At 37.9% G+C, this 24,795-nt stretch overlaps 1 protein-coding gene across 1 annotated transcript in view; it reads left to right on the top strand.

Moving 5' to 3' along the window:
* LOC113112512 (protein jagged-1b-like) overlaps nt 1-24,078 on the top strand; it is a 29,872-nt gene extending 5,794 nt beyond the window's left edge. Inside the window, exons 3-26 of the mRNA XM_026278158.1 lie at nt 1,754-1,811; nt 4,179-4,430; nt 6,632-6,692; nt 9,437-9,567; nt 9,663-9,782; nt 11,473-11,586; nt 11,664-11,777; nt 11,868-11,981; nt 12,068-12,114; nt 13,068-13,241; nt 14,293-14,443; nt 15,213-15,377; nt 15,790-15,903; nt 15,988-16,101; nt 16,209-16,322; nt 17,172-17,288; nt 17,884-17,911; nt 19,137-19,222; nt 19,822-19,935; nt 20,068-20,177; nt 20,279-20,515; nt 21,044-21,175; nt 21,416-21,560; nt 22,192-24,078. Of these exons, the coding sequence (XP_026133943.1) occupies nt 1,754-1,811; nt 4,179-4,430; nt 6,632-6,692; nt 9,437-9,567; nt 9,663-9,782; nt 11,473-11,586; nt 11,664-11,777; nt 11,868-11,981; nt 12,068-12,114; nt 13,068-13,241; nt 14,293-14,443; nt 15,213-15,377; nt 15,790-15,903; nt 15,988-16,101; nt 16,209-16,322; nt 17,172-17,288; nt 17,884-17,911; nt 19,137-19,222; nt 19,822-19,935; nt 20,068-20,177; nt 20,279-20,515; nt 21,044-21,175; nt 21,416-21,560; nt 22,192-22,646 (3,267 nt within the window). The 3' untranslated portion in view covers nt 22,647-24,078. The remainder of the gene's footprint in view (nt 1-1,753; nt 1,812-4,178; nt 4,431-6,631; nt 6,693-9,436; nt 9,568-9,662; nt 9,783-11,472; nt 11,587-11,663; nt 11,778-11,867; nt 11,982-12,067; nt 12,115-13,067; nt 13,242-14,292; nt 14,444-15,212; nt 15,378-15,789; nt 15,904-15,987; nt 16,102-16,208; nt 16,323-17,171; nt 17,289-17,883; nt 17,912-19,136; nt 19,223-19,821; nt 19,936-20,067; nt 20,178-20,278; nt 20,516-21,043; nt 21,176-21,415; nt 21,561-22,191) is intronic.
* Nucleotides 24,079-24,795: the final 717 nt, after the last annotated feature.

Genomic DNA, 24,795 nt, shown 5'->3' with positions numbered 1-24,795 from the left:
TACCGTATTTTTCTGACTATAAGTCGCACCTGAGTATAAGTCGCATCAGTCCGAAAAATACGTCATGATGAGGAAAAAAAGATATATAAGTCGCACTGGACTATAAGTCGCATTTATTTAGAACCAAGAACCAAGAGAAAACATTACAGTCTACAGCCACGAGAGGGCGCTATATGTCTTCAGTGTAGACTACAGGAGCACTGAGCAACATAGAGCGCCCTCTGGCGACTGGAGACGGTAATGTTTTCTATTGGTTCATTTCTCTTAGTTAATTTCTCTCGGTTCATGTCAAATTAATTTTGATAAGTCGCACCTGACTATAAGTCGCAGGACCAGCCAAACTATGAAAAAAAGTGCGACGTATAGTCCGGAAAATACGGTATATGAGGTAACTATGAAAAATGGACATTAGTGGGAATTTATTAGTATGTATGTATGTATGTATGTATTGTCAGGCATTCTGTGTAAAAAAACAAAAAAATAATATATATATACACATGTACCTTGGTAGAACCAATGAGGTCTGTAATACTTGGACAGCATTGGACTGTTAGCATTCCCATTGCACAACTGGTACAGAAATGAAGTCCACAATTTGAAAACCACCACTATTGCTTAAGAGCACTCAAATCTGCATTCATTTGCCAGTAACCTGAGCCATAAATGTCATTTGACTAATCACATGATGACAGTCAACCAGCAAATCTGTGATTAGGGAGAAAAATGACAAAAGGAGGAGCTGCTGATTGGCTTATGGCACCACAGCAACATTTACAATCCCCAACTTTTCACTAGCAACTATGATGAGTTTATTTTCCACTTTTAAAAGTGGTTACCATAAAATATCTTAGAACACAGAAAAAAAAAACTAATGGTGTAGTTATGACATCTACTAGTAGGTTTCTTGCCAGCCGAACTGTGGTATTCTTGGAGTACCATGTAAATAATGTGGTACATGGATATGAATCATTCATTATCATTGTATATATTAAAGAACCATGATGCAGCCACCCAATTCCATCATTGTGTTTCTCAACCATCCAATTTGTCAAACTCCAAATTTAATGGCAGTTTAGCAAATTTCAGTTAGTACTATGATAGTAGGACTCCTATGAATGTACAAAATGTTGGACCGAATGTCCTTACAATAACCACTGAACTGATGCCACATAACTGTCAGTGAGACTAACACAACCCAGTGATTCAGCTGTACTAGACCCTCACATAATAAACACACACACGAAAAAGAAGTTTGAGGTTTGTCATTTCTGGAAATTTCATTATTATCTCAGGGGGTATTATTGTCTTATTGTAAAGCACTGTGAGCTGCATGTATGAAAGGTGCTATACAAATTAAGTTTATTATTATTGATAATATTATTATACATTTTAATTCATTATTATTAATTGTATTAATATTAGACAAAATCTTAGAGTTAAACAACAGTCTCCCTTAGTAATATTACCAAATCATGGATGCTTGTTGATCTATTCTGCCAGTCATCGTGTAAATAAAGTTGGTGATACTGTATCTGCCCAAAGTTTAGGAAAGCACAACCAGATAAGGCGAAGGTTGTCTTATTCTTCTGATCTTTCACATTTCTAAGCGTGTCCCCATGTTCACATTTTGTCATTGGTGTGAATTGGTTTGTGTGTCAAGGTCCCTGTCTAAAGCTCTGTTGAACTAAAATGATCTTTGATGTTTCTGTGTTTTGGTTTCAGTACTGACTGCATGTGTGTTTTTCTCTTCCAGAGGTCCTACACGTTGATAGTGGAGGCCTTGGACTTCAATAATGAGACCGCCAGTGAAAGTGAGTAGCAGGATCTTTTGCTGTTTGTTTTGCTTTTTATTTTTGATTTGCTTTTTGGTTGATAGATTGTCTGTTTAGTTTGTTTCTCTCTTTGGTGTTCTTTCTTTGTTTGATTTGTTTCTACTTTCTTTTGTTTGAACTTTGGGAAATGTAAGAAATTAAAGTTTGTTTAGTTTTGTTTTCTGCTGCATTTTTTTGTTTTGTTTATGTTTAAACTTTGGGGAAAGCAAAATGTTTAAGTTTGGTCCTGGACCATTTCCACTTATTGCTTGCTAGTCTTTAATGCGCTGACAGGTGTGTGTGACAGGACGGGGAAAAGAAGAGGAAGACTGTGTGCGTGTTTGTCTGTGAGAAACATTGTTGAGGGGGCCTCATGCTTATGAAAATGTTTCCGAATACCTGATGACTAATGGCAGGTGTTGGCAGTCAAGGTCTCACAGCCTCTCTGTCACGGTGCATAGCTCAAGCACAAGGTTTTGTTTGCTATAACCTTTCTCTTCTTACACCTCAACAGGGCTTAACACTTCAGAAACAATCTCATTTAGACACTAAACTGAGTCTGGTGGAGTTCATTTGAATAGCTCGTCTGGGTTGTGTTACCATTAACTTTGATATAGCGACTTTCAGCCATGATCCAGATATTTTGAGTTCAGAGTTTTTGTTACAGAAAAGCTTATGCTGAAGTTGTACTCTTGTTTTGTACTCTACAGTATGTATCAGGTTATAGACTGCACATGCCAATGGTTTCTCTGATCCTAGAACCTGTTATTTTTCATTGATTGTTCCTTCAGATAATTCTTAATATGCGCCCTGCTACATTTTAGAGCTGTTTGTTTCTTTTGATTGGATTTGAATCTTTAAAATGGAACATTAGAATCAGGATATCCCCAAATCTGTAGCCAGTTCAGACCCGCCTTCATTTGTGATTTTGCAGTATTTTTAGAAGATTTTGTAACTTTTAGTTTATTAATATTGTAAAATAACATTGTTAACGATTTAAAGCTATACCAGCTCAAACAGTAGAACATGCTGCTAGCAAAACTAAAAACATAGATTTGATTCCAAGAAATAATATAAACTGATCATAGAGATTATGTATGCATTTAAATGCATTTGGCAAACACTTTCATCCATACACTACCATTCAAAAGTTTGGGTAAGGTAAGTTTAAATATTGTTTAAATTCTGCTCACCTAGACTGAATCTTTTTATGATCCTTTGTAAATCACTCTAATATGCTGATTTGACACTTAAGAAACATTTACTATTATTATCTATGTTGAAACAGTTGTGATGCTTTTTATTTTTGTGGAAAGGGTTAGGTGGTTATCTGGTAACACTTTGGATTAGGGAACACACATTCACTATTAACAAAGAGTTTCCCTCAATTTCCTCCTAATTTGTGCTTATTGATAGTAAGTGAGTAAGTTGTTGAAGTAGTTATGTTTAGGCATGGAGTAGGGTTAAGGGATCTAGAATATGGTCATGCAGAATAAGGCATTTATTAATATGTTCTTGTAATAAAAAAAACAGCCAATGTGCTTGTTTTAAGGAGAGTTGCAAGCAAAACGAAAAAACAAATTCTACTGGCAACTCATCTTATTCTTTGTCCTGAGAGCGCAGAGGATTTTCTGTCAGTTTAATGTGACTTCCTCGCCCCACAGTGAAGTGGATCAGGCTGCAGGTAGTAAAGACGTGACACTAGGGTTCAGGGTGCAAGTGAAATGCCACAACAACCCTCTGCATTCCAGAGTCCTATGAACTACAGGCCCACCTGGCCTACATAAAATCATCTCTTTTCACTCATTCTACCTCATCTAGAAATTATTGTAAATAAATCTACCCTTGTTGCATCAGTTTGCAGAGAACTTTTAAGATAAGAGACATTTCAGACTGCCCTGTTCACATATTGGAACTTGAGCACAAACAAATAGCTAATTATTCAAAAATTCTGTTAAAGATAAATGACTCAAAACATGGAATCTAACGTTGTAAATTGGACTTCTGATTGTATTAGTCATGTATAAAGCTATTCGTAAATATAAAAAGCAACTTGAGATGATTGAGAGAGAGAGAGAGAGAGAAAGAGAGCGAGAGAGTGCAAGACAGTGTTTATTCACTGATGTCATGAGTGCTGGCTGCCAGTAGGATTACATATTGTTTGCACAATGTAATTAATAGTGAATCTGGCTTTTCCTTCAGCTATAGACATGGCCATATTTGAGCAACTAGATATTGTTAGATATCACCAATCTGTGATCAACTAGATATTGAGAGATTAAAGTTTCCTGGTTAACCTTTAATTCTGAATTGTGTGTGGTGTTATTGTGTCAAGGCCTTTCTGAGTGTTACACATTGACTGTTCAGGTGGAAAGCTCATTGAGAAAGCGTCCCACTCTGGCATGATCAACCCGAATCGACAGTGGCAGAGACTGACCCACAACGGCCATATCGCCCAGTTTGATTACCAGATCCGGGTCACTTGTGATGAACACTACTACGGCTTTGGCTGCAACAAGTTCTGCCGGCCACGTGACGAGTTCTTTGGACATTACACCTGCGACCAGAATGGCAACAAGACCTGTCTGGAAGGATGGACGGGTCCTGACTGCAATACGGGTGAGCAAGTAAACTGTTAATGTAGATGTTGCAGCCACATTTTTTTGTTTATTATATATATATATATATATATATATATATATATATATATATATATATATATATATATATATATATATATATTAGGGGTGTAACGGTTCACAAAATTCACGGTTCGGTTCGATACGATACACTGATGTCACGGTTCGGTTCGGTTCGGTTCGATACGTTTTAGATACAGCAAAATGTAAAAACATCTCAACTTTTCAGAATGCCGCAAGCGCACCGCGGGTCATGTGACAAGAACCAACCAATCAGCTTCATCCTTTCCCGTAACAAGGTTGAGAGCTCAGCCAAGATGAAGGAACAGCTGATCATAGTTGTATATGGATTGCAATTTTGAAATAAATTTAGTAGCAGAGCTACTGCAAGCGATTTTTAGAGCTGCAAATCCATTTATCCTTCGCTGAAATTTCCGCGTCTCATGGAGAGAGCACGTCATTGTTGCTTAGCAAAGACAGAGCCTCATGAGCGCTTCTGCCCGAGCGCTTTGGAAAGGAGGAGAAAGACGCGCTTAGCGTTTTCCACGCGTTTTTAGGAGCGATATGTGAACGGCCCCTAAGGCGCTCGCTCACTCAGCACGCGCTGAAGGCTCGTTGCAAAATGTCTAATGCATTTAACAGACCAGAAATATAAGATCCTAAAATAACCAACAGGTCTGGTGTTTGGGTTGGATTCCCTGTAAGCTATAGTGTCTAAATGCTGCAGGGATAGTTTGCTGCGTGCATGTTTCTCCTTTTTTTCGTCTTTTCCCAGATAGTACTGACGCATATATCCCAGATATTCCCGCTGGTGTTTTTTTTTTTTTTTTTTTTTTTTTTGTATTCCCGCTGGTGTACCCTGTCATGTTGCAGATGCGACATACCGTTGTTTTTTTATCCACCACTCTCTTGCCATCACCATTATAGCTTAAAGGGAATCCAAAGTGCACCCAAACACCAGACCTGTTGGTTATTGGGGGATCTTCTCATTTCTAGTCTGTTAAACGCATTGGCTATTTTGCAACGAGCCTTCAGCGCGTACTGAGTGAGCGAGCGCCTGCTGAGTAGCCTAACATAAACATATAAGATGGTGTTTTTTTCTTCTTCGGGAGTGTCAGGGGCGTTGCCTGTTACGTTGTTTGGGTTATTGGGCTACCTTGTTGAACGCATATCATTATATTTCTATCTCTCTCTTTTTTTTTTTTTTCAAATATAATTAATTACTCCAACGAACCGTTCGGTATACATAATGCGTACCGCGTACCGAACCGAAAGCGTCGTACCGAACGGTTCAATACGAATACGCGTATCGTTACACCCCTAATATATATATATATATATACATATAATTTTTTTTTTTTTTTTTTTTTTTTTTTTTTTCATTTACTTAATCAAAAATACAGTAAAAACAGTAATATTGTGAAAATAATATTTTTGTGTAAATTCATTGTTTTCTATTTTAATATATATTTTAAAATGTATTTTTTTTCCTGTGATGCAAAACTGAGTTTTCAGCAGCCATAACTGTAGCCTTCTCTACTCTAGCCTCTAGAGTCACTACCGATTTAATGCTTAAAAAAAAAAAAAAAACTATGCATTTTTATGATTCTTTAATGAATAGAAAGTTTAAAAAACAGCTATTTTAGAATAGTCATAAGAGTCATAAAAATCTTTAAAAAATAAATAAAAATTTAAATCCCCAAACTTATGTACATTTTCAAATTATGTTAAACTGAAATATTATTATTTATATATATATATATATATATATATATATATATATATATATATTTTTTTTTTTTTTTTTTTTTTTTTTTTTTTATTTATATATTGTATCTTTATCAATCATTAAGGACAGGAAATGTAATACATTTTTCTGGATTTTGGCATCTCTTAATGAATCTGATTATGAAATAAAATGCTTTCAAGCAGTTGCCATTTTAAGAGGCTGGTGGGTGAGAGTGATAGTTTGGGATAAGCGGTGAATGGAGCCTGACGACAGGACTCAAATTAGAGTAGGATTCAGTTAGGCTGGTCAGGGGGTTTAAAGATTCCTGCCATATACATTGCCAAAATGTTTTCATGGGTGAACAGGGGACATTGAGGCCCATGGTGTGCATGGCTTAGCGAGAATGGGGAACATACTCTCATTCATCCATTCCCACTCTTTCTGTTTTCCAGCGATCTGCAGACAAGGTTGCAGCACCGAACATGGATCTTGTAATCAACCAGGTGACTGCAAGTGAGTTATTTGCAATATTTTTATTGCATTTCCTGCAAAAATAAAAAAAAGTATCATCAGGTTTATTTTATCCTCAGCCTTGCTCTTTAACATTTTGTGCAACAAGTCAAGCCTTGTTAAAGAGTGAAAGATGCAACAGTAAATGCTTTCACCACAACTAGAGGCTTATGGTTAAATCTTGTTAGAATCCATGTGTCCTGTTCGACCTATCAGGGTCTGATAGCTCAAGCGCTGATTTTGTTCAACAGACAAGCACAGATTACTGACATCCACCTACAAATATGCAACATTGCTGGCATTTAGCAGTGAGACGGTGTCAATAAGGCCATGTTTTAGAAACAACTGAAGCACAAAGCTATTTTTAGGCATTTTATGTTTTGCTTTTGTCTGGCGAGATGTTGAAGCCTTATCTACACACCATAATCTGCCAAGTTCAACCTTTAATTGGGTTTTAAAATGCACTGCTTGTTTTACAAATGATGTTTGGATTTGGCCATGGGGAAGAGAAAGCTAAGCGTATCTGTGTGTTTGTGTACAGCTAAAGCTCAGTGATTTATGAGTGTTTCATAAATACTTTTTTAACACTGATGCACATCAAAATAGACCATAAACTAACTAGCTTGTTTAATATGTAATAAAATAGCATGGTGGTTTTATTCTATTGTGTTGTTTAAATAAAGAAGAAAATTTGAAGTTGAACATTTTTCATTCTTCCATTGCAGCATGATTTCCTTGACTGTTTCTTGAGTTAGGTTTTGCTTCGTAATGTGTGCGATTTCAGCGTGCATGGGAAAAAATGCATAAACAAGGCTTTCTGAAGTTATTTGCTTCATCATAAAGGAATGCATCATGTGTAACTTATTTGTGTTAGGTAGGGCATCGAGTTAATGAAAATTGAATTTCTTGCGCAACAGACTAATCATCTATTGGTTGGGGCAAGTCATGGCAGGTTTTGCATTGGGTTTTTTCTGGTTTTCCATTGGTTTGTTATAGGTATTCGTATGTTTTCTGGTCTGACGTTAATGATGTTTTATTACAATGTTTTGTTTGACTAATTCCCATTGCTGTACCATCGCTGAAAGCGTTCAAGATCAAGGCTAGAAGTCTACCGAATTCAATGTATACTAAAACCTCAGCCCTTTGTTACATTTGGCATGATTATATCCCATTATTTATTCATCTCTCACTGAAAGCTTGCCAGAACACACAACGATGCAATTGTGCAACTGTTGTAACAAGAGCTCTTACTGTGCTAAATCGGAACTGCCGAGGCCTACAGTCAAGGTGAAAATCTTTCTCAGCCATGCAGATTTAACGTCATGTTTCTGCTTCAATATCAAAGTCACTTCTTAGATCTTCATTGCTGATGTGAAACAGTGTTTCTCATAGTCAGAATCTTCTTGCACGTTTAAGAATAGTTGTCTTTAATCACAGAAAGAGGTTTATTTTTACAGCTGAACTGCCACTTCGGGCTAATTGTTTTCTTTATCCCCAGAGGGCAGTCTGTTTTTCTGTGGCTAAGTGCTCAAGTGACTTACTATCTCATCTGTGTCCTTCTTTAAGGAGCAGGTTATCGCTCGGGCTGTTTAATTACTGCCATCTAAAGGGGGGAGTGTAGAGGAGAGCTATTGCTGAGCTGTTTTGGAGATGGCTTTTAATTACAGGCTTAGAGATATTCTGCGGCTGTAGATCTGACCCTGTTTTCTTCATTCCCTGGGTGGAGAATAGCTACAAGGGAACAGAAGTGAGAATGCAAAAGAACCCGCCATAAATCCATTGGCCAATCGAGCAGTTTACAAACACAGTCCTCCCCACCACCCACCCAGACAGTCCGAGCAGTTCTGGGCCAAGCCGCTCCGCTTTTATTGAGACAGAGTGTCCTGCCACAAGCTAATGTTAGTCTCTCTAAAAGACCCAGTAGAGTTTTAAAGCTGCTGTTTGTTGTTTGCATGGCTTGGCATTAAATAATCAGACAAGAAGTTGTCGGCGGTTCCCTTTTCCCTGCGGACTGGAGCGAACTTTTAAAACAGAGTTTATGAAAGGGTAACCTTTTAGCATTGAATGCTCTGAAAAACAACACTTTTCTCAAAGCTTTAAGTACTTTGAGAAAATGATGGCAAATTATGCTTCAGAAAATCACTACACATTGTTTTAGTGTGGTGTTGTCATTATGACTGAATGTACTTCTTTAACCCTGACGCCTCTTGAGAAAATGAGAGGAAAATGAACAGGAAAAGCAAACAAAGCGGTGTTGGTGGATATTATTCGAATTTTTCAAAGGGTAAAATCAAAAAACCTCATTAAAGTAATGTTGTGTTGCAAATTGTTTTGCACTGTTAATCATGAAAGTACTGACTGTTATTCATTCTGTTCATGATAACTGAATAACTATATATAAATATACACATATATGTAAAAATCCACAACAAATGCATACGTTTTATTAGTTGATATATATTTAAATGAATAAATATATATACATTTTCAAAATGGTTGAAACTGGATTGAAAAAGTTTTAGCTACTTTGCACTACTGGTAAAATGAATGAAAAAAAAATTAATGTTACATGATAAAATATTGACTTAATTTAGTGGGCATTTTGGACTAACAAAATGTAAAAACGAACACTACCACTATGCAGAAAATTCCTCTGGTATATATACTGCCATTTAGTGACACTTCCAGTTTTTAGTGGTCTTTTCCATTTAGGAAACTTTACCTTAGTGTATATCTGTCTTTTTCAGGTGTCTGTATGGCTGGCAGGGTCTGTACTGTGATAAGTGCATCCCTCACCCGGGTTGTGTACACGGAACCTGCGTTGAACCCTGGCAGTGCCTCTGTGACACTAACTGGGGTGGACAACTCTGTGACAAAGGTAAGCACACTTTCATTTGATTTATTCTGTCTTTTTTTCTTTTTTTTTTTACTTCCCAACATTCAATACTAATCTTGAATGTTTTTACCTCTTAGATTTAAACTACTGTGGAACTCACCAGCCATGTCTGAATGGAGGAACGTGCAGCAATACAGGGCCTGACAAATACCATTGCTCTTGTGAAGACGGCTACTCCGGGGTCAACTGCGAACGAGGTGAGTCTATCATGCTATATTCTTGCTAGCCACACTTTCACGATGGCATAAAGACTGGTTCAGTTTGCTGATTTTGGCCAAAACCGTCCAATTACTCAGGAAAGGTCAGTCTGACTGACATGAATAGTGGCCAGTCACACATTGTTTCGTTTGATGTGCTGTAAGTGTTGGTTTATCTGCAATAGTGACATCACAATAATAAATCAATCTGAAATGGTGATTCTTACCATTTTGTATTCAAAATGCATCAGTTAGTGAAAAGACAGAGGCTAGTTGTTTTGTATAGCAAATATCAGTATTGTGCATTCTCAAGTGTTCTTTTCCCCTTCCAGTCTCCCTTTTTATGATTTGCATTTGCTTGCCATTTCTTTGTAATTGTTTGTGAAAATTACTAGAAATTTTTGATTGAAAACTGTTTCAAAGTACACCAAAAAAATTTTACCATTGTACAAGAACTTTAATTTGAAGTTAAGGTTGGTTCTGGCCATGTCTATCAGCCAACTGCGATAGACAATGGCATTGTCTATGGGCCCAACTATAATGCACAGCATTATAAAGAATCGCTCCATGCACTTTCAAAAATAAGTTGGGTAGTGCTTTTCAAAGGATAGGTTTGTACTTCATCTATCCCTAACACGTGCAAATTACTACCTTAGAGTAGTATATGTACCTTTAAGATACTACGATGAACATTTTAGGGGTAGATAAGAAAATAAATGTTCCAAGCTCTTGTTCTGCAGGTAATTTTTGTATATTGTGCGTATAGTTTGTTTTAGCAGTACTGCCCAAACGGTTCACCATCTTTGCGTGTTTATGACTCTGAAAAGTAACGATACTGTAGCTGCTTAAAACTAGATACACAGAGCAGTTTAGATGCAGTCATTCAGCCAGAATTTGATTGTCTCCTTTTAAAATCTTAACAATTATTATGCGCTGCTTTCTGTGTTTCTGTTGGCACTAGTCCATTATACACACAATGCCATTTTGTTATTGACACCAAGAGAAATGTTGACAGCAGTGTCGTTGCATTCTGGTATAACTAGATGGAATAGGGCAAAGAGAGCCAATGGGGGATCAGGTGAACCTCAGACCTTAACTGTCTACAGCGTCAGGAAGGGCGCCTAGATCTGCTAATCCTCTGTTATGATTATGTCCTTCCAGTGGATCTTGTCTGTTTTGACATTCAGAGGTTGGATGGTATAGGGATGAAATCTGCCATGGACTGCCATTGCTTTTTTCCTCCCAATCCTCCTCTCGGATTCATTTGATCCAGATTCAAGCCCTCAGGGTGGTGACAACCTCCTGAGGCATTGAAATCTTCCTCTATCCAAACCATTGGAGGAATTGTTCCATCTAAAGCAGGAAGATAAAAGCTTAACTAACTGTTAAGTTAATGGGGTCAGTCATGTGACTGCAGTGCAAAGGTTAGATCAGCATACTCTGGTCACTGTACATGCAGACCTGAGAGCAATATCAGACCTATAGTTCACCCCAAAATTAAAACTGTCTTTATTATACCCATCCTCATGTAGTTTCAAACTATATTTTCACATTGTGGTTTCACAATAATGATCGTATGGCTTCACAAAATAGTTTGAAAAAGCTTGAGGGTGAGTAAATAATAACAGATTTTTAGGTGAATAATCAATACTAATTGCAGACAAGTGATACTATGTGCTTGCGTTCACAGCTGAACACGCTTGTCTATCCAACCCGTGTGCCAATGGAGGGACGTGCAAGGAGACCAGTCAGGGTTACGAGTGTCAGTGTGCAGTCGGCTGGAGCGGCCAATCGTGTGAAATCAGTAAGAAGGCACACAAACACACTCAAAAGAAGATATTCGACTACACTTGATTTGTCTAACCTGCTCTGATCTCACAGATGTGGACGATTGTAAACCCAACCCATGCAAACACGGAGGTACCTGTCAGGATTTAGTTAATGGCTTCAAATGTACCTGCCCTCCTCACTGGACCGGCAAAATGTGTCTGATTGGTGAGAGATTAGTGAAGCAATTTGAAGTTTGACTTTCATCATTCATCATGCTTTTAACTAGGAGTTAATCACAAAAATGTCTTTGCAAAGATGCCAATGAATGCGAGGACAAGCCATGTGTGAATGCCAAGTCATGCCACAATCTGATTGGTGGATATTTCTGCGAGTGTCTCGCTGGATGGACGGGTCAGAATTGTGATATAAGTGAGTATAACAATCTGTATGTGCTTGTTTAGATTCTGTCTTTAGTTTTTGGCTCAGAAATTCTGACATATTTCTCTCAATTTCAGACATAAATGACTGCCAGGGTCAATGTCTGAATGGAGGAACTTGCAAGGTAGGAGATCTTCTGATCTTTTACTATCAATGTACACTACTGTTCAGAAGTTTGGGGTGAGTAGGAAATTAATACTTTTGTTCAGCAAGGATGCATTCAATTCATCAAAAGTGACAGTTAACTTTTATAACGTTACAAAAGATTTTTATTTCAGATAAATACTGCACTTTTGAACTTTCTATTCATAAAAAAAATCAGCATATCAGAATGACTTCTGAAGGATCATGTGATGCTGAAGACTAGAGTAATGGCTGCTGAAAATTCAGCTTTGTCATCACAAGAATAAATGACATTTTCGAATATATTAAATGAGAAAACAATTAATAGGAATAGCAATAACATTGCACAATATTTATGTTTTTACTGTATTTTTGAGCAAATAAGTACAGCCTTAGTGAGGATATGAGATTTTAAAAAAAATCACTCTGACCCCAAAACTTGTGAACGAGTAGTGTATAATATTCTTTTTTTTTTCATGTAAGCATGAAGGGGTTGGCATGTAAAGTGGCCAAGTACAGCTAGTTATTTTGGATGAGATGTTTAGTGATGGGTTTATCTGAAATCAGATATAACTGAGAACAAAGTGGAGAACAAATATCCGCTTTAATTGCTACTGACTGCTTCAAACAAAACTCCTGAGTCCCTTACTGCTTAATGCCACAAACCTCTCTAACTCGGACAAATTCAGGGACTAGTTCATCTTCAGAAGGGCTTGTTGTAGAAGACTAGAAACCGTACACATCCAGAACAGAAACATGAACAGTTTATGGGTGTGCCGTCTGAGGCTGACATCTTGATACCATTCATTCTCAGAAGTGCTGTACAAAAAAAATGTAAGCCTTCTAAGCTGAAAATGAATTTTTGGGGGTTTAGTGCCAGGAAAGTGTGTCTGTGGTTATGGCACAGAGATGATTTCATTGTAGCTTAAAAGTTCTCGCACATATCTTTGACAGGATCTGGTGAATGGCTACCGCTGTCTTTGCCCTCCTGGCTATTCGGGTGAACACTGTGAGAAGGACGTGGACGAGTGTGCTAGCAGTCCGTGCCTAAACGGTGGTCAGTGTCAGGATGAAGTCAATGGATTTCAGTGTCTGTGTCCTGCCGGCTTCTCAGGTCAGCTGTGTCAGGTGAGAGGAAGTCCTGCTTTTATCCTTACTACTTTTTTATATTTTTTTTAATACAATACTTTAGTATTGTGAAAACTGTATGTTTATTTTTGACCCCTCCAAAACAAAAGATTTATTGAAAATGATTCCTAACAGATGAATAAATCTGTTATCAGTAGTGAGTCAGCCTCACGTTATGTAATGGTAAAGCATCAAAACAAAATTGCTCATATAAAGAGAAGAACTTTTAAAATTTCTCTATTGATATATGTTTAAAATGGTATAGCAGAATTTTGACATTTCTATTGATATACACTGCTGTTCAGCAAAAGTTTGGGGTTGGTAAGCTTTTCAGTGTTTTTAAAAGAAGTCTCTTATACTATTTGATCAAAAATACATATGGTCACAAAAAATGAAAAAAAAAGTGAAATATTATTAGAATTTAAAAATAACTTTTCTATTTTAATACATTTTGTAATATAATTTATTTCTGTACATTTTCAGCAGTCATTACTACAGTCTTCATTGTAACATGATCTTTCAGAAATCATTCTGATAAGCTCATCTGCTTTCAAGAAACATTTCTTCTTATTATACATTTTCAATTTGTTTAATGTATATATAATTAAAAAAATTCAAAAGAACAGCATTTATTTAAAATGGAAATGTTTTATACCATTGTAATTGTCTTTACTGTCACTTTTGATCAATGTACTGTATCTTAGCTGAATAAAAGTATTAATTTCATGTAAAAAAAAGTCTAACTGCCCCAAACTCTTAAACAGAAGTGTATACCTTCATCCACCCAGCTCTAGTTGTACCCTAAAGAAAGAGATAGACAAAGAAAGACGGGCTAGATTTGAGACAGGCAGGGTTTGGCTAGCCCTTTAAAATATTCTTCTGTTTGTTTTTATTCTCCTGAGTGTTTTGGTGCGCTTTTTCCTGGCAGACGCTATGTCGAGGCTGTTGAGGGTTGCTCTGTTTTTTCTATGAATCCAAAAATGCCTGGATATCATTTTCCCCTCATCACTGAGTGCTCTTTTCTCCTCTTGTAAATCTTTCTCTGGTGTAGCTGGATATCGATTACTGCCAGCCCAACCCATGTCAGAACGGTGCGCAGTGTTTCAACCTGGCCTCGGACTATTTCTGCAAATGTCCCGATGACTACGAGGGTAAAAACTGCTCTCACCTGAAGGACCATTGTCGAACCACGTCATGCCAAGGTGAGAAATTTCAGTCTCTGGGACAGATCCCGTCTCGGTATCTCTTTGTAAACCGCCCATAAAACCCACAGTAAGCTGATCGGCCATTGTTCAGCTGCTGAGTAAAACTAGATTACAGGCCCGTGGACCCTCCCACCACCTTCAGGGGGGAAAATTAGAAAAAAAAGAACCCATATTTTGTTACACAAGGCTTTTTCAGCCCATGGTGAGCTATTTGACAGTAACCTCCCTGGACACACAGCTAACATATACACAGTCTCTTAAACACTTTCTCCATTGCCAAATTCCTCATGAACATTTGCCAGTTTCTTAACAGCTCTGTGTGTGTTCTTCGTGGTAATGACTTGGTGGGATTCTCTGCCTTGGATGTTTAAAAGTGTGTGTGTGTGTGTGTGTTTGAATTTGAGGAGGGGCAAACCCCACAGCTTGATAAATCTATCAAGTTTCTTTAAACTCTTTGACCATACTGGTACTGGTAAAAAATTAAAAAATGTATAGCCTGAATGTCCTGTAATTCGCTTTAGATAAAAGCGTCTGCTAAATGCATAAATGTAAATGTAAATCAGGGCTTATGTTCAATAAATTGCCTCCTCGCACAATCTTTCTGAAGAAGTAGATTAAAAAAAAATTTTTTGGAAAGTGAACCCAAAAATATTAAAATAAATTAGATTTCTCTAAAGTGGAAGAATGGGAATAGTGTTGTTTTTATGTCACCATCAACCCAGGGATTTAACAGCTGGATTTCGTTCTTTCTCTTAAACCTTTACAGTGATTGACAGCTGCACTGTTGCTGTGGTGTCCAACAGTACACCGGAAGGGGTGCGATATATATCCTCAAACGTCTGTGGTCCTCACGGACGCTGCAGGAGTCAGGCCGGAGGCCAGTTTACATGCGAGTGTCAGGAAGGATTCAGAGGCACCTACTGCCATGAGAGTAAGACTAAACATTATTATCGAACCGATATTACCGTTATTTTCACTTTATGTCCGATAACCGATAAACACCTGGTTTTAAAATTCCAGACTATTTTGTCCAAATTATTTAGATTTCAAACAATTAAAACTAAAATCAGTTTAATTTACCCACCATAACATTATAAATTACAGTCCGATAAATGATAAATTACATTCAATAATATTTGCTAAAGGTTACATTTAACAGTGTTATTAAGTTATTAGGGTCATTAGTTATTAGATTAACTTTAAGTGCACTTTAGATGACAGCAAAGATTATCTCAGTGAAAAAATTGAGGAAATGAACTTGCACAATAAAAATTTCAGTATCAGCCAATCAGTATTAATTTCAGCTGATAATCAACTGTGGTGTCTGTGGTATTTTTGTTCAGATATAAACGACTGTGAGAGTAACCCATGTCGCAATGGCGGTACTTGCATCGATAAGGTGAACGTTTATCAGTGCATTTGTGCTGACGGCTGGGAAGGAGTTCACTGCGAAATCAGTATGTTCACTTGAATAGATTATTCTCTGCTTATGCTGAATGTTTGTGCTTCTTTGAGCTTATTTTCTTTTCTTTTTTTTTCAGACATAAATGACTGCAGCTTGAACCCCTGCCTGAACAAGGGAGCATGTCAAGACCTGGTGAACGATTTCTACTGCGAATGCAGAAACGGCTGGAAGGGAAAAACATGCCACTCCCGTACGAAAGACTATTTTTATGACCCACCCAGTTTGCTGAGTTTTTGTTTGTGTGTGAGCGTGTACACACGGAGTTATAAAATACTATCGGATCAACTGTAATTTCAGGTGATAGCCAATGTGACGAAGCTACATGCAACAATGGAGGTACATGCCATGATGAAGGGGACATCTTCAAATGCAGGTGCTCACCGGGCTGGGAAGGAGCCACGTGTAACATAGGTCAGTTTGGGTGACGCCCATTCACTTTCTCTATCTTTGAACGGGATACAGCTCACTTGCCTCAAGCCCTTACAAAAATACTGCAGTCCCACAAATCCCTGTAGCACACGTCTTGCTGTAAAGACATATTTTTACATGAAAATGCACTTTGGGACAATATTTGCTACAAGTGTCTTGTGCTTCAGAAATAATAATTTCTAGAATATTATGATCACTACATTTTAAACTTTATAATGCCAAGGACCCCTAAGTTTGATCACTTTGCAAGGTACCCCCCCTCCCAAAAAAAAGAGAGGGCAGCTGTATATTAAGACTGTTTGTGAAAAATATGGGAGAGTGATATTAGACATATAAGGATAACGTTATTTAAAAATTAAACAATTGCCGTTTATGTTGTCACTGCATTTCCAACTAATCATTGAATGAAACAGTTGTGTAATGTTTGTGTAAACTGTAAAATAATAAAGTTGCTCTGCAAAATAGGAGGAAAACATTGTTCACATTCAATCATTCTAGCTCACAGACTGAAATCTCACTCTCTCACTCTGTCAATGTATTGGCAGTAATTTGCTTCAAACTGCACGATCTGTAAAATAACCCCATCTGATTTTGGGACAAGCTTTTTTTTTTTTTTTTTTTACAGATTTCTTTGATGCTTTTTTTACAGTCGGCTCCAATACTTTGATGAGAATTTTGGTTGTACTTGGTTATACAAATCTTGGGAGATGTTGAACTTGGTAATACTTCAAGATGTAGTGGGTCTGTTTTAAGTGTGGCAGTCTTGTGGTTGCACTCGTGTTGATCTGTTCAGTTCAGAGCATTCTGACCTCTTTTGTGGCTCCTCTGCAGCCAAGAACAGCAGCTGTCTGCCCAACCCATGTGAGAATGGTGGCACCTGTGTGGTCAATGGCGACTCGTTCACCTGTGTCTGCAAGGAAGGCTGGGAAGGATCCACCTGCACTGAGAGTGAGTATCGCTTCCTGCGGTCAAAACTGCAGCTCTAACTTCATAGGTAGATTTAAAGTGGAAGAGGGAATAGTTTTAATCATAAAATTAATTTTATTTCAAACCTCATTTAGTCTGAGAAGAAAGCAGGGATCCATTTTCCTGGCTTTGTATTTCTTTTCCATTCTTTCTCTAAACCCACCTCACCCTGGCTGGACATTGTCGACTGCTGCCAGCTATGAAGGAATCAATTTAAATGAGGGAAAGTGGAGACAGATGTCCCTCCTACTCAAGCCCACTGCTTCTCCTCTGCTCTCTCCCCCCCCCCCCCCCTCAGTGTGCCTTTCTCGTGTATTGTTGTGCATCTCTCGCTCTGTGAGAGCGGACAAACCTGGAGTCCTAAAAATGAAAAGGGAAGAAAAGCTGGAGATAGCATGTCAGTTAGTTACTGAGCAATCAGCGACTCTGCCAAACTGAACGCCCACGCGAGCACGCAGACACACACACACACACGCACACCGACACAAGCTCTGACATGTTAACTGTTGCGTTCATTCTTATGTGCTCACATGGGTGTGAAGTGAAACAAACCCTCTTCTCTCTCGCTCTCTTTCAGATACCAACGACTGCAACCCACACCCATGGTAAGTCCTGGCAAAACATTTACGCACACAGCCTGCCGCTGTAAACAGGCCCGTACAGCTGTGCTGCACTTTCTCACACTCTCTCACAGTGCTGGGAAACAGGCACTCCCATAGCTTCTGTCATTCCAAGGGTGCGTTAAGCTCGCTGCCTATTGTGCTTTTGACATCAGGTTCATCTGCTCGAGAAGTTGTCTAAGCAAGATTCTGTGTGCACAATAACATCCCAGCAAGAGAGATTAGTATGAGTTAATTTGTTAAGGATTTTGTATTTGGAATTAGGGTCAGCTGGTAACAAGTGAACTGATAAAATGTACTTATAATAATTGGATTTACCCATTTTTAAATAGTTGTAAAAGTTGCAAGCCGCAACAGATGTTTTTTTTTTTTTAATTAGTAGACAGTTTGTATGTCTTTGATTTGAACCCTTTTGTCACTTTTATCAGTGAGGGTTTGATGTTGACAGATGGAGAAATTCGAGATATTTTTATATAAAATAATTTTGTAGCAAAATTCCTTATAAAGTTACCATTGTCTGGTGAGTTTCTTTTTTAAAACAATTTTATATATATTTTTAATTTTAATTTTGCTTTATATTATGTTGTTTTCATTTTTGTTAGTTTTTTATTTTTTATTTTATTTTACTTAAGATATACATTTAATATTTTATGTAACATTTATTTGTTTTATGTAATGTTGTTTATTCATGTTATTTTATTCGTCACTTTATATTATTTTTTTATTAAATTTTTTTTTATTCATTATATTCTATTTTAAATAGGTTTATATTCACTTTTTATTTTACTTTGTTATTTTATAATTTTTTTTTATTTTGGTTTTATGCTTTTTTATGTTACTTTAATAATTTTATTTTATAGGATTTTTTGGTATTCATTTATATATATATATATATATATATATATATATATATATATATATATATATATATATATATATATATATATATATATATATATATATATACACACATATATATACACACACACACACATATATATATATATATATATATATATATATATATATATAAATATACATACATGTTTTTTTTACTTTTTCCACTTTAGTTGATAAAGTCAGCCGCTCTTATACAGTATGTCAGTATGGAAGTTTCAAGTCACTTATGGTGTTTTTGGACACTGATTATAATGCTGCAAAGACCCCTGAACCATACTGTGTCTAACCTTCTGTCTTTTTCTCTCCGTAGTTACAACAGCGGGACGTGTGTGGATGGTGAAAACTGGTACCGTTGTGAGTGCGCTCCGGGTTTCGCAGGGCCAGACTGTCGCATAAGTGAGTGTTAGATGACGCCTGATACTCTTGGCTGTCAGCCCTGTTAATGTGCAAAACAAACAAAAACCGACCTGAAGCAAAATGCACAGTCTAGCCACCCAATTAGCCAGCCCTCTGGGCAGAGTGCCAACAGCAAAGCGAGCAGTGTCCTCGCATTCTGCAGCGCTGATGTTCACGGCCCCTCGAGAGAAACTGACTCGCAGTGACCGAAAGCCAATCAGCCTAGTTATCCAGCACTGATTACAGAGCTCGGTTTGCTCTTTTAAAAGCTTTCATATGGCTGCACGAGACATACCTCAGGCTTTACTGCTTAATGCATCCAAACCTGCAAATGAGCTTGTGACGTTAATGTCAGCTGAGCCCAAGATGATATAGTCCATCAGGATAGGGTGTTCGCTCATATACTTTATGAACTCGAGATTTGACTATCACAGAATAAAGACTTGATTGAGTTATATCCCAAAAACTATGAATATTTAACAATTTCAACGTTTTTACTGAGAAACAAGACCGTACCCGTTGCTGTTCATGTGATTGGAATGTTTAGGACTTTAAAAGTTTAGAGCATTATTCCTAACAGATTCTTTTCATTCCTTCAGATATTAATGAGTGCCAGTCTTCTCCCTGCGCAACTGGCTCTACCTGCGTAGATGAAATCAATGGTTATCGCTGCCTATGTCCACCTGGAAGAACAGGACTAGAGTGTCAAGAAGGTGAGAATCGTATAAGCTTATGCAAACAGGCTACACGCCAAATAACCACACCGACCTCACTTGTTCGCTCGGGAGACCACCATTTCTTGTCTTTCTTGCCATGTCATGTTCTTCTGTTGATGTCGTTCACAGTCATTGGGAGACCCTGTATTGCTAACGGACAAGTAGCTGCTGATGGTGCCAAATGGGAGAAAGACTGCAACGTTTGCCAGTGTCAGAATGGAAAGATTCATTGCACCATGGTAACATAGCTACCGCTGCATCATATTCTCAAGCCATTTAGTAATACTTCTCTTAATTATGCAATCAAAAATGTATATTTTTGTGTCTCTTTTTTCTTTAGAAAAAGTGGTGTGGACCAAAACCATGTCAGGCAGGAAAGGCCAGAAATGAGTGTCCTGTTGGCCAATCCTGTATTCCCATCAAGGAAGAGCACTGCTTTGTCAAACCCTGTCCTAGTCTTGGAGAATGTTGGCCCCCAGCGCCCTCTTCACCCTCCAAATGCCACGCCAGCTTCTCTTACCAGGACGACAGCTGTGCCAACATCACGTTCACCTTCAACAAGGAGAACATGCCTCAAGTGAGTCATAATTTCAGAGGAGAACATTTGAATTATGAGCTTTTGAGCCGTTTTCCCCCCCAAACGTCTCCTCCACCCTTCTTTAATTCGGTGAGCGCAGTGGGGCGTGAAAGATCAGGTTCTCTCCGTCTAGGAGACAACGTTCCTCATGGGTGAAGTTTTCCATGCTGGTTGGATTCTCGCAAGCTTTGTTGTCATATCCAAACCGCTTTTTCTTCAGATGGATAAAAGCGCAAGAAATACATCTTGTACAATAAGCTCTGCCTCGGTGTCCCTTTCCGAACCAATACATTCCAGAGCTAATATCCCGTAACAGTTTAATACTTAGGCCGTAATTTTATGAGAGTTTGAGAAACACTACTGGGGTGGGGGAGGGGTCATTGCCATCTTTGTCTCATTTGTCTCAACATTCTCCCAACCGACTAAATCATCTAGGTTTTGGGGATTTTAGTGCATATTGTTTTAATTTTTTTGTTGGAAAGTGCTTGAATATGAACGGTCTCGTAATAGATCTTTCTGTTGCGACAGGGCTTGAGTGTGGAACATGTTTGTAATGAACTGAGGCACTGTTACCTGCTGAAGAACCTCACGGCAGAGTATGCTGTGTCCATCACCTGTGAGCTATCTTCATCAGCCAGCAACGAGATTCATGTCAGCATTGTAAGTACAGCTTTTCTACAACTTTAACATTTTTCTCATGTTTGTGTTGTTCCAAACATGTTCTGACTTCCTTCCTTCTATGGAACACAAAAGATAAGATAATGTTCGATAGATGGAAGAAATGACTTAAATTTTATGGACAAAAAACAGTTAAACATTCTTCAAAATATCTCAAGAATTGCAGAATTTGTAGAAAAGTACGTCTTTTGTGATATTTATGAGGCTATGTTTCCTGTGCAGTCCACAGAAGAGCCCAGGTCGGACAGGAGTCCTATTAAAGACATTAAGGTTCAAATATTTGACTTGGTAAACAAGCACAATGGTAACTGCACCATCATCAAAGCCATCAAAGGCGTACGAGTCCTCCAGACCAACCACAAAACTGGTAAGAAGCTCTCCATCACACTGGACATTGGGTCAATCTCTGCTGAAATGTAGAAGTAGAAAAGTATTCAGGGCCAGTCATGTTGAACTGTATGTCCTTGGTCTGTCTTGCCTTAGCGATGTTTTACTGTCAAAAGAAGCTTTAAGTCATTGAAGCCATGGAATGTTACATCAACTCTGCCAGTTGGCTGGAACTTCAGTTAGACATCAGGGTCCTCTTTATGCATGCTGTTCATCAAAAATGGCGTCCTATGTTTCTGCCAAGCTACTTAGTCTCTTCCTAGCTTAAGAAACCTTTAAACCGTGTGTGCCAGCCTCTGTAGATTGGGCCAGGGGACCGGATGAAAACAGTGTACGTCTTGTCCAAAATAGGAAAACGTTGCTGTTAAACTTGTGTGCATTATTTTTTTCCTACACCACATTTGTTTCCAAACGCCAAGATTTTCCCATTTCCAAATGTTGATTTCTTTTTACTTAATTGTTAAACCACATGATATTTTTGCCATTAGATTAGTCAATACAATTGAAACTTTTCTTGGAATTGGTACAAATATATGAAACATTTCTAGGAAGAGCATGTTTTAAACTACATGAATACTGATTAACTGTCCCTCTGCTTCTTCTGTTCCCAGACTACTTGGTTCCCCTGCTCAGCTCCATCTTCATTGTGCTCTGGATCCTTGCCCTGGTCTCGGCCTTCCTGTGGTGTATTCACCGCCGGCGGAAGCAGAACACCCACAGCAACGCAACTACCTCAGCTACAGAGGACAATACCACCAATAACGTGCGCGAGCAGCTCAATCAAATCAAAAACCCCATTGAGAAACATGCGTCTCATGGCGTGGCCATAAAAGACTACGAGGGGAAGAACTCCATCATTGCTAAAATTAGGACACATAACTCTGAGGTGGAGGAAGAGGAGATGGACAAACACCTGCAGAAAGCGCGCTTCACCAAACAGCCGGCCTACACGCTGGTGGAGCAGGAGGAGCGTGCGCCCAACAAAAACCCAAACTGGACTAACAAACAGGACAACAGAGACTTGGAGACGGCACAGAGCTTAAATAGGATGGAGTATATCATATAGCAGGCAGCTGTGTTGCCATGCGACCGAATCCCTGTTGCACTTACCGGTCATTTGGCAGGGTTTCGGGGGGGTTGTGCATCTTAAAACTGTTGTGTCGTGTTCTGGACTCCAAGGCTGTTATTTGCCTAGAATCCTGTGTTAATTTAAGTTTTGACAAGCTGGCTTCACACTGGCAATTGTAATAGTTGCTGTGGACGGCTGGAAAACCCAAATGCTGCGTTTCGCATCCAGTGTTTTCCTTCATAAAAAAAAGTTTTAAAAAAAATAAGTACACATTTCAAAAGTCTATATTTTTGTGGATACGTTTGAGTATCTCAGTGAGTTTGAAAAGTTTGCATAGTGTTTGCAAGTAGTTTTAAGTGTTATTTTTGTTCATAATGACAACACTCTCACAGCTAAAACAGTTGTTTCTTCCTGATCCAGCACCTGTGTGGAAACGCTCTCTTGTTGGTTTTACTTCTAGTTCTGAACTCACAGTGCCTTTACAGCCATGCACCACAGCAATTGTCCGAAATGAGTCCGAAAAGAAAAAGAAAAAAAAAAATATTTATTGTTTTTCTTTTCTTGGGGCGGGATAGGTCGTCAGCTTTCTGCTGCCAATATGAAGAATTGTGTCAATTTAGTGTAGATATGTATATATTTTTTTTTAATTAATCACTGTGTATATTTGATTTATTAACTTAATAATCAAGAGCCTTAAAATATCATTCCTTTTTATTTATATGTCCTGTCTAGTTTTGAAGGTTTTGATAGCTTTGTAAGCCTATAGCTTTGTTCGGACAACATTTGTTTCATGTTTCACATACCAAAATTTCAAGAGGAAAAGCAGTCTATTTTTTTTTTTAAAACAAGATTTTTTTTCTTTCTTTTTATTATACGTTGTCAGATATTTCAATATTTGAAACTTTTATTGCATGTATTTTGGCAACTCTTACTTGCTCAATGCAAGTAATGTCAACTTCATGGCTGCTTTTTGTTTGGAGACCTGGTGGCAGACACATTGCTTGCCACAGATGAAAAAGGAAAAAAAAATCATTAAAAAATCTAAAAATAAAAGGGAACACGAGTCTTTTAGTTGCTTGTTGGTAAACCTGATTCACTCAAATCATTTCTCTTCAGCTTCGGTTTGCAGTATGTCATAAGCTAGGCTGTGAATACTTGAACAGTAGGGGGCCAAATGAAAACACTGTAGATGACTGCCTTGCTTTCAGGAGTCCATTTCTATTGCTGTGCACATGTAGTGTTCTTTTAGTTTCTATTTTATATCGAGGCTCTCTAAAAACACCAAACCGACATGCTCATCGCATTTGTACATTCTATGAGATCATGGCAATATTCAATGTTTATATTTGACCTTATTGTAAATTTTAGTTTGTTCCTGGCGATATTTTTTGAATGTTATATTTATTAAACATTTTGTATAAAAGGAAAATGAAACGCTTGTTTTTGATTTGTGCTCCATTGTGCTGTTTTAGGAGGGGCTGAATCATCTCTTACACTGACGTAATGTTATGTGAGGCACAAGGTCTGTCTAAATGTATTTAAGAGGTACGACCGTGTGGGTCTGATTATACCCTGTACCATGTGAAGACTGACGCCACGACTACATGACTAAACTACCCTCCCTACATGATGAATGAGGAATTCAGTCAAATAACTGCAGGGCAAAAGGCAAAGCTTATGGTGATGAGAAGAAGAAAGAGGTTTCCCAATGTTGTCCAATCATGTATCTTGTAAATTATGTCATCATTTACTCATACTCAAGTTCTTTTGTTCCTATATTAGTGACTTTCTTCTGTAATATGCAAAAAAAAAGACAGTTCGAAGAGTAAGGTTGCAGTTTTCCATGCACAATGAATGAGGACTGGAGGTTTCATTCAATTTGGTTTCAGCTAACGAAACATAAGTGAAAAGCAACTTAAAGTTCAGTCTGGCTTTTTAAAACTTCTGAACACTTTGGATATAATGCACAAGTAACTTGTATGATTATTCTTTCATGCTCTGAAGCTGGAAATTATCAATCTCTAGTCATTGTAACTGCATCAAAATGAGTGCAAAATGAGTGCTCAATTTTTTATTTTATTTTTTTGGTGTTCCACAGAAAAAAAGATATTGAAAGGGCTTGAAATGGGTTGATTACATTTTCTTG

Source organism: Carassius auratus, chromosome 13, assembly GCF_003368295.1.
Source record: "Carassius auratus strain Wakin chromosome 13, ASM336829v1, whole genome shotgun sequence".
NCBI classification, from domain to species: domain Eukaryota; kingdom Metazoa; phylum Chordata; class Actinopteri; order Cypriniformes; family Cyprinidae; genus Carassius; species Carassius auratus.
Note: the sequence above shows the minus strand (reverse complement) of the source record. Positions and strands in the feature narration are given on the sequence as shown.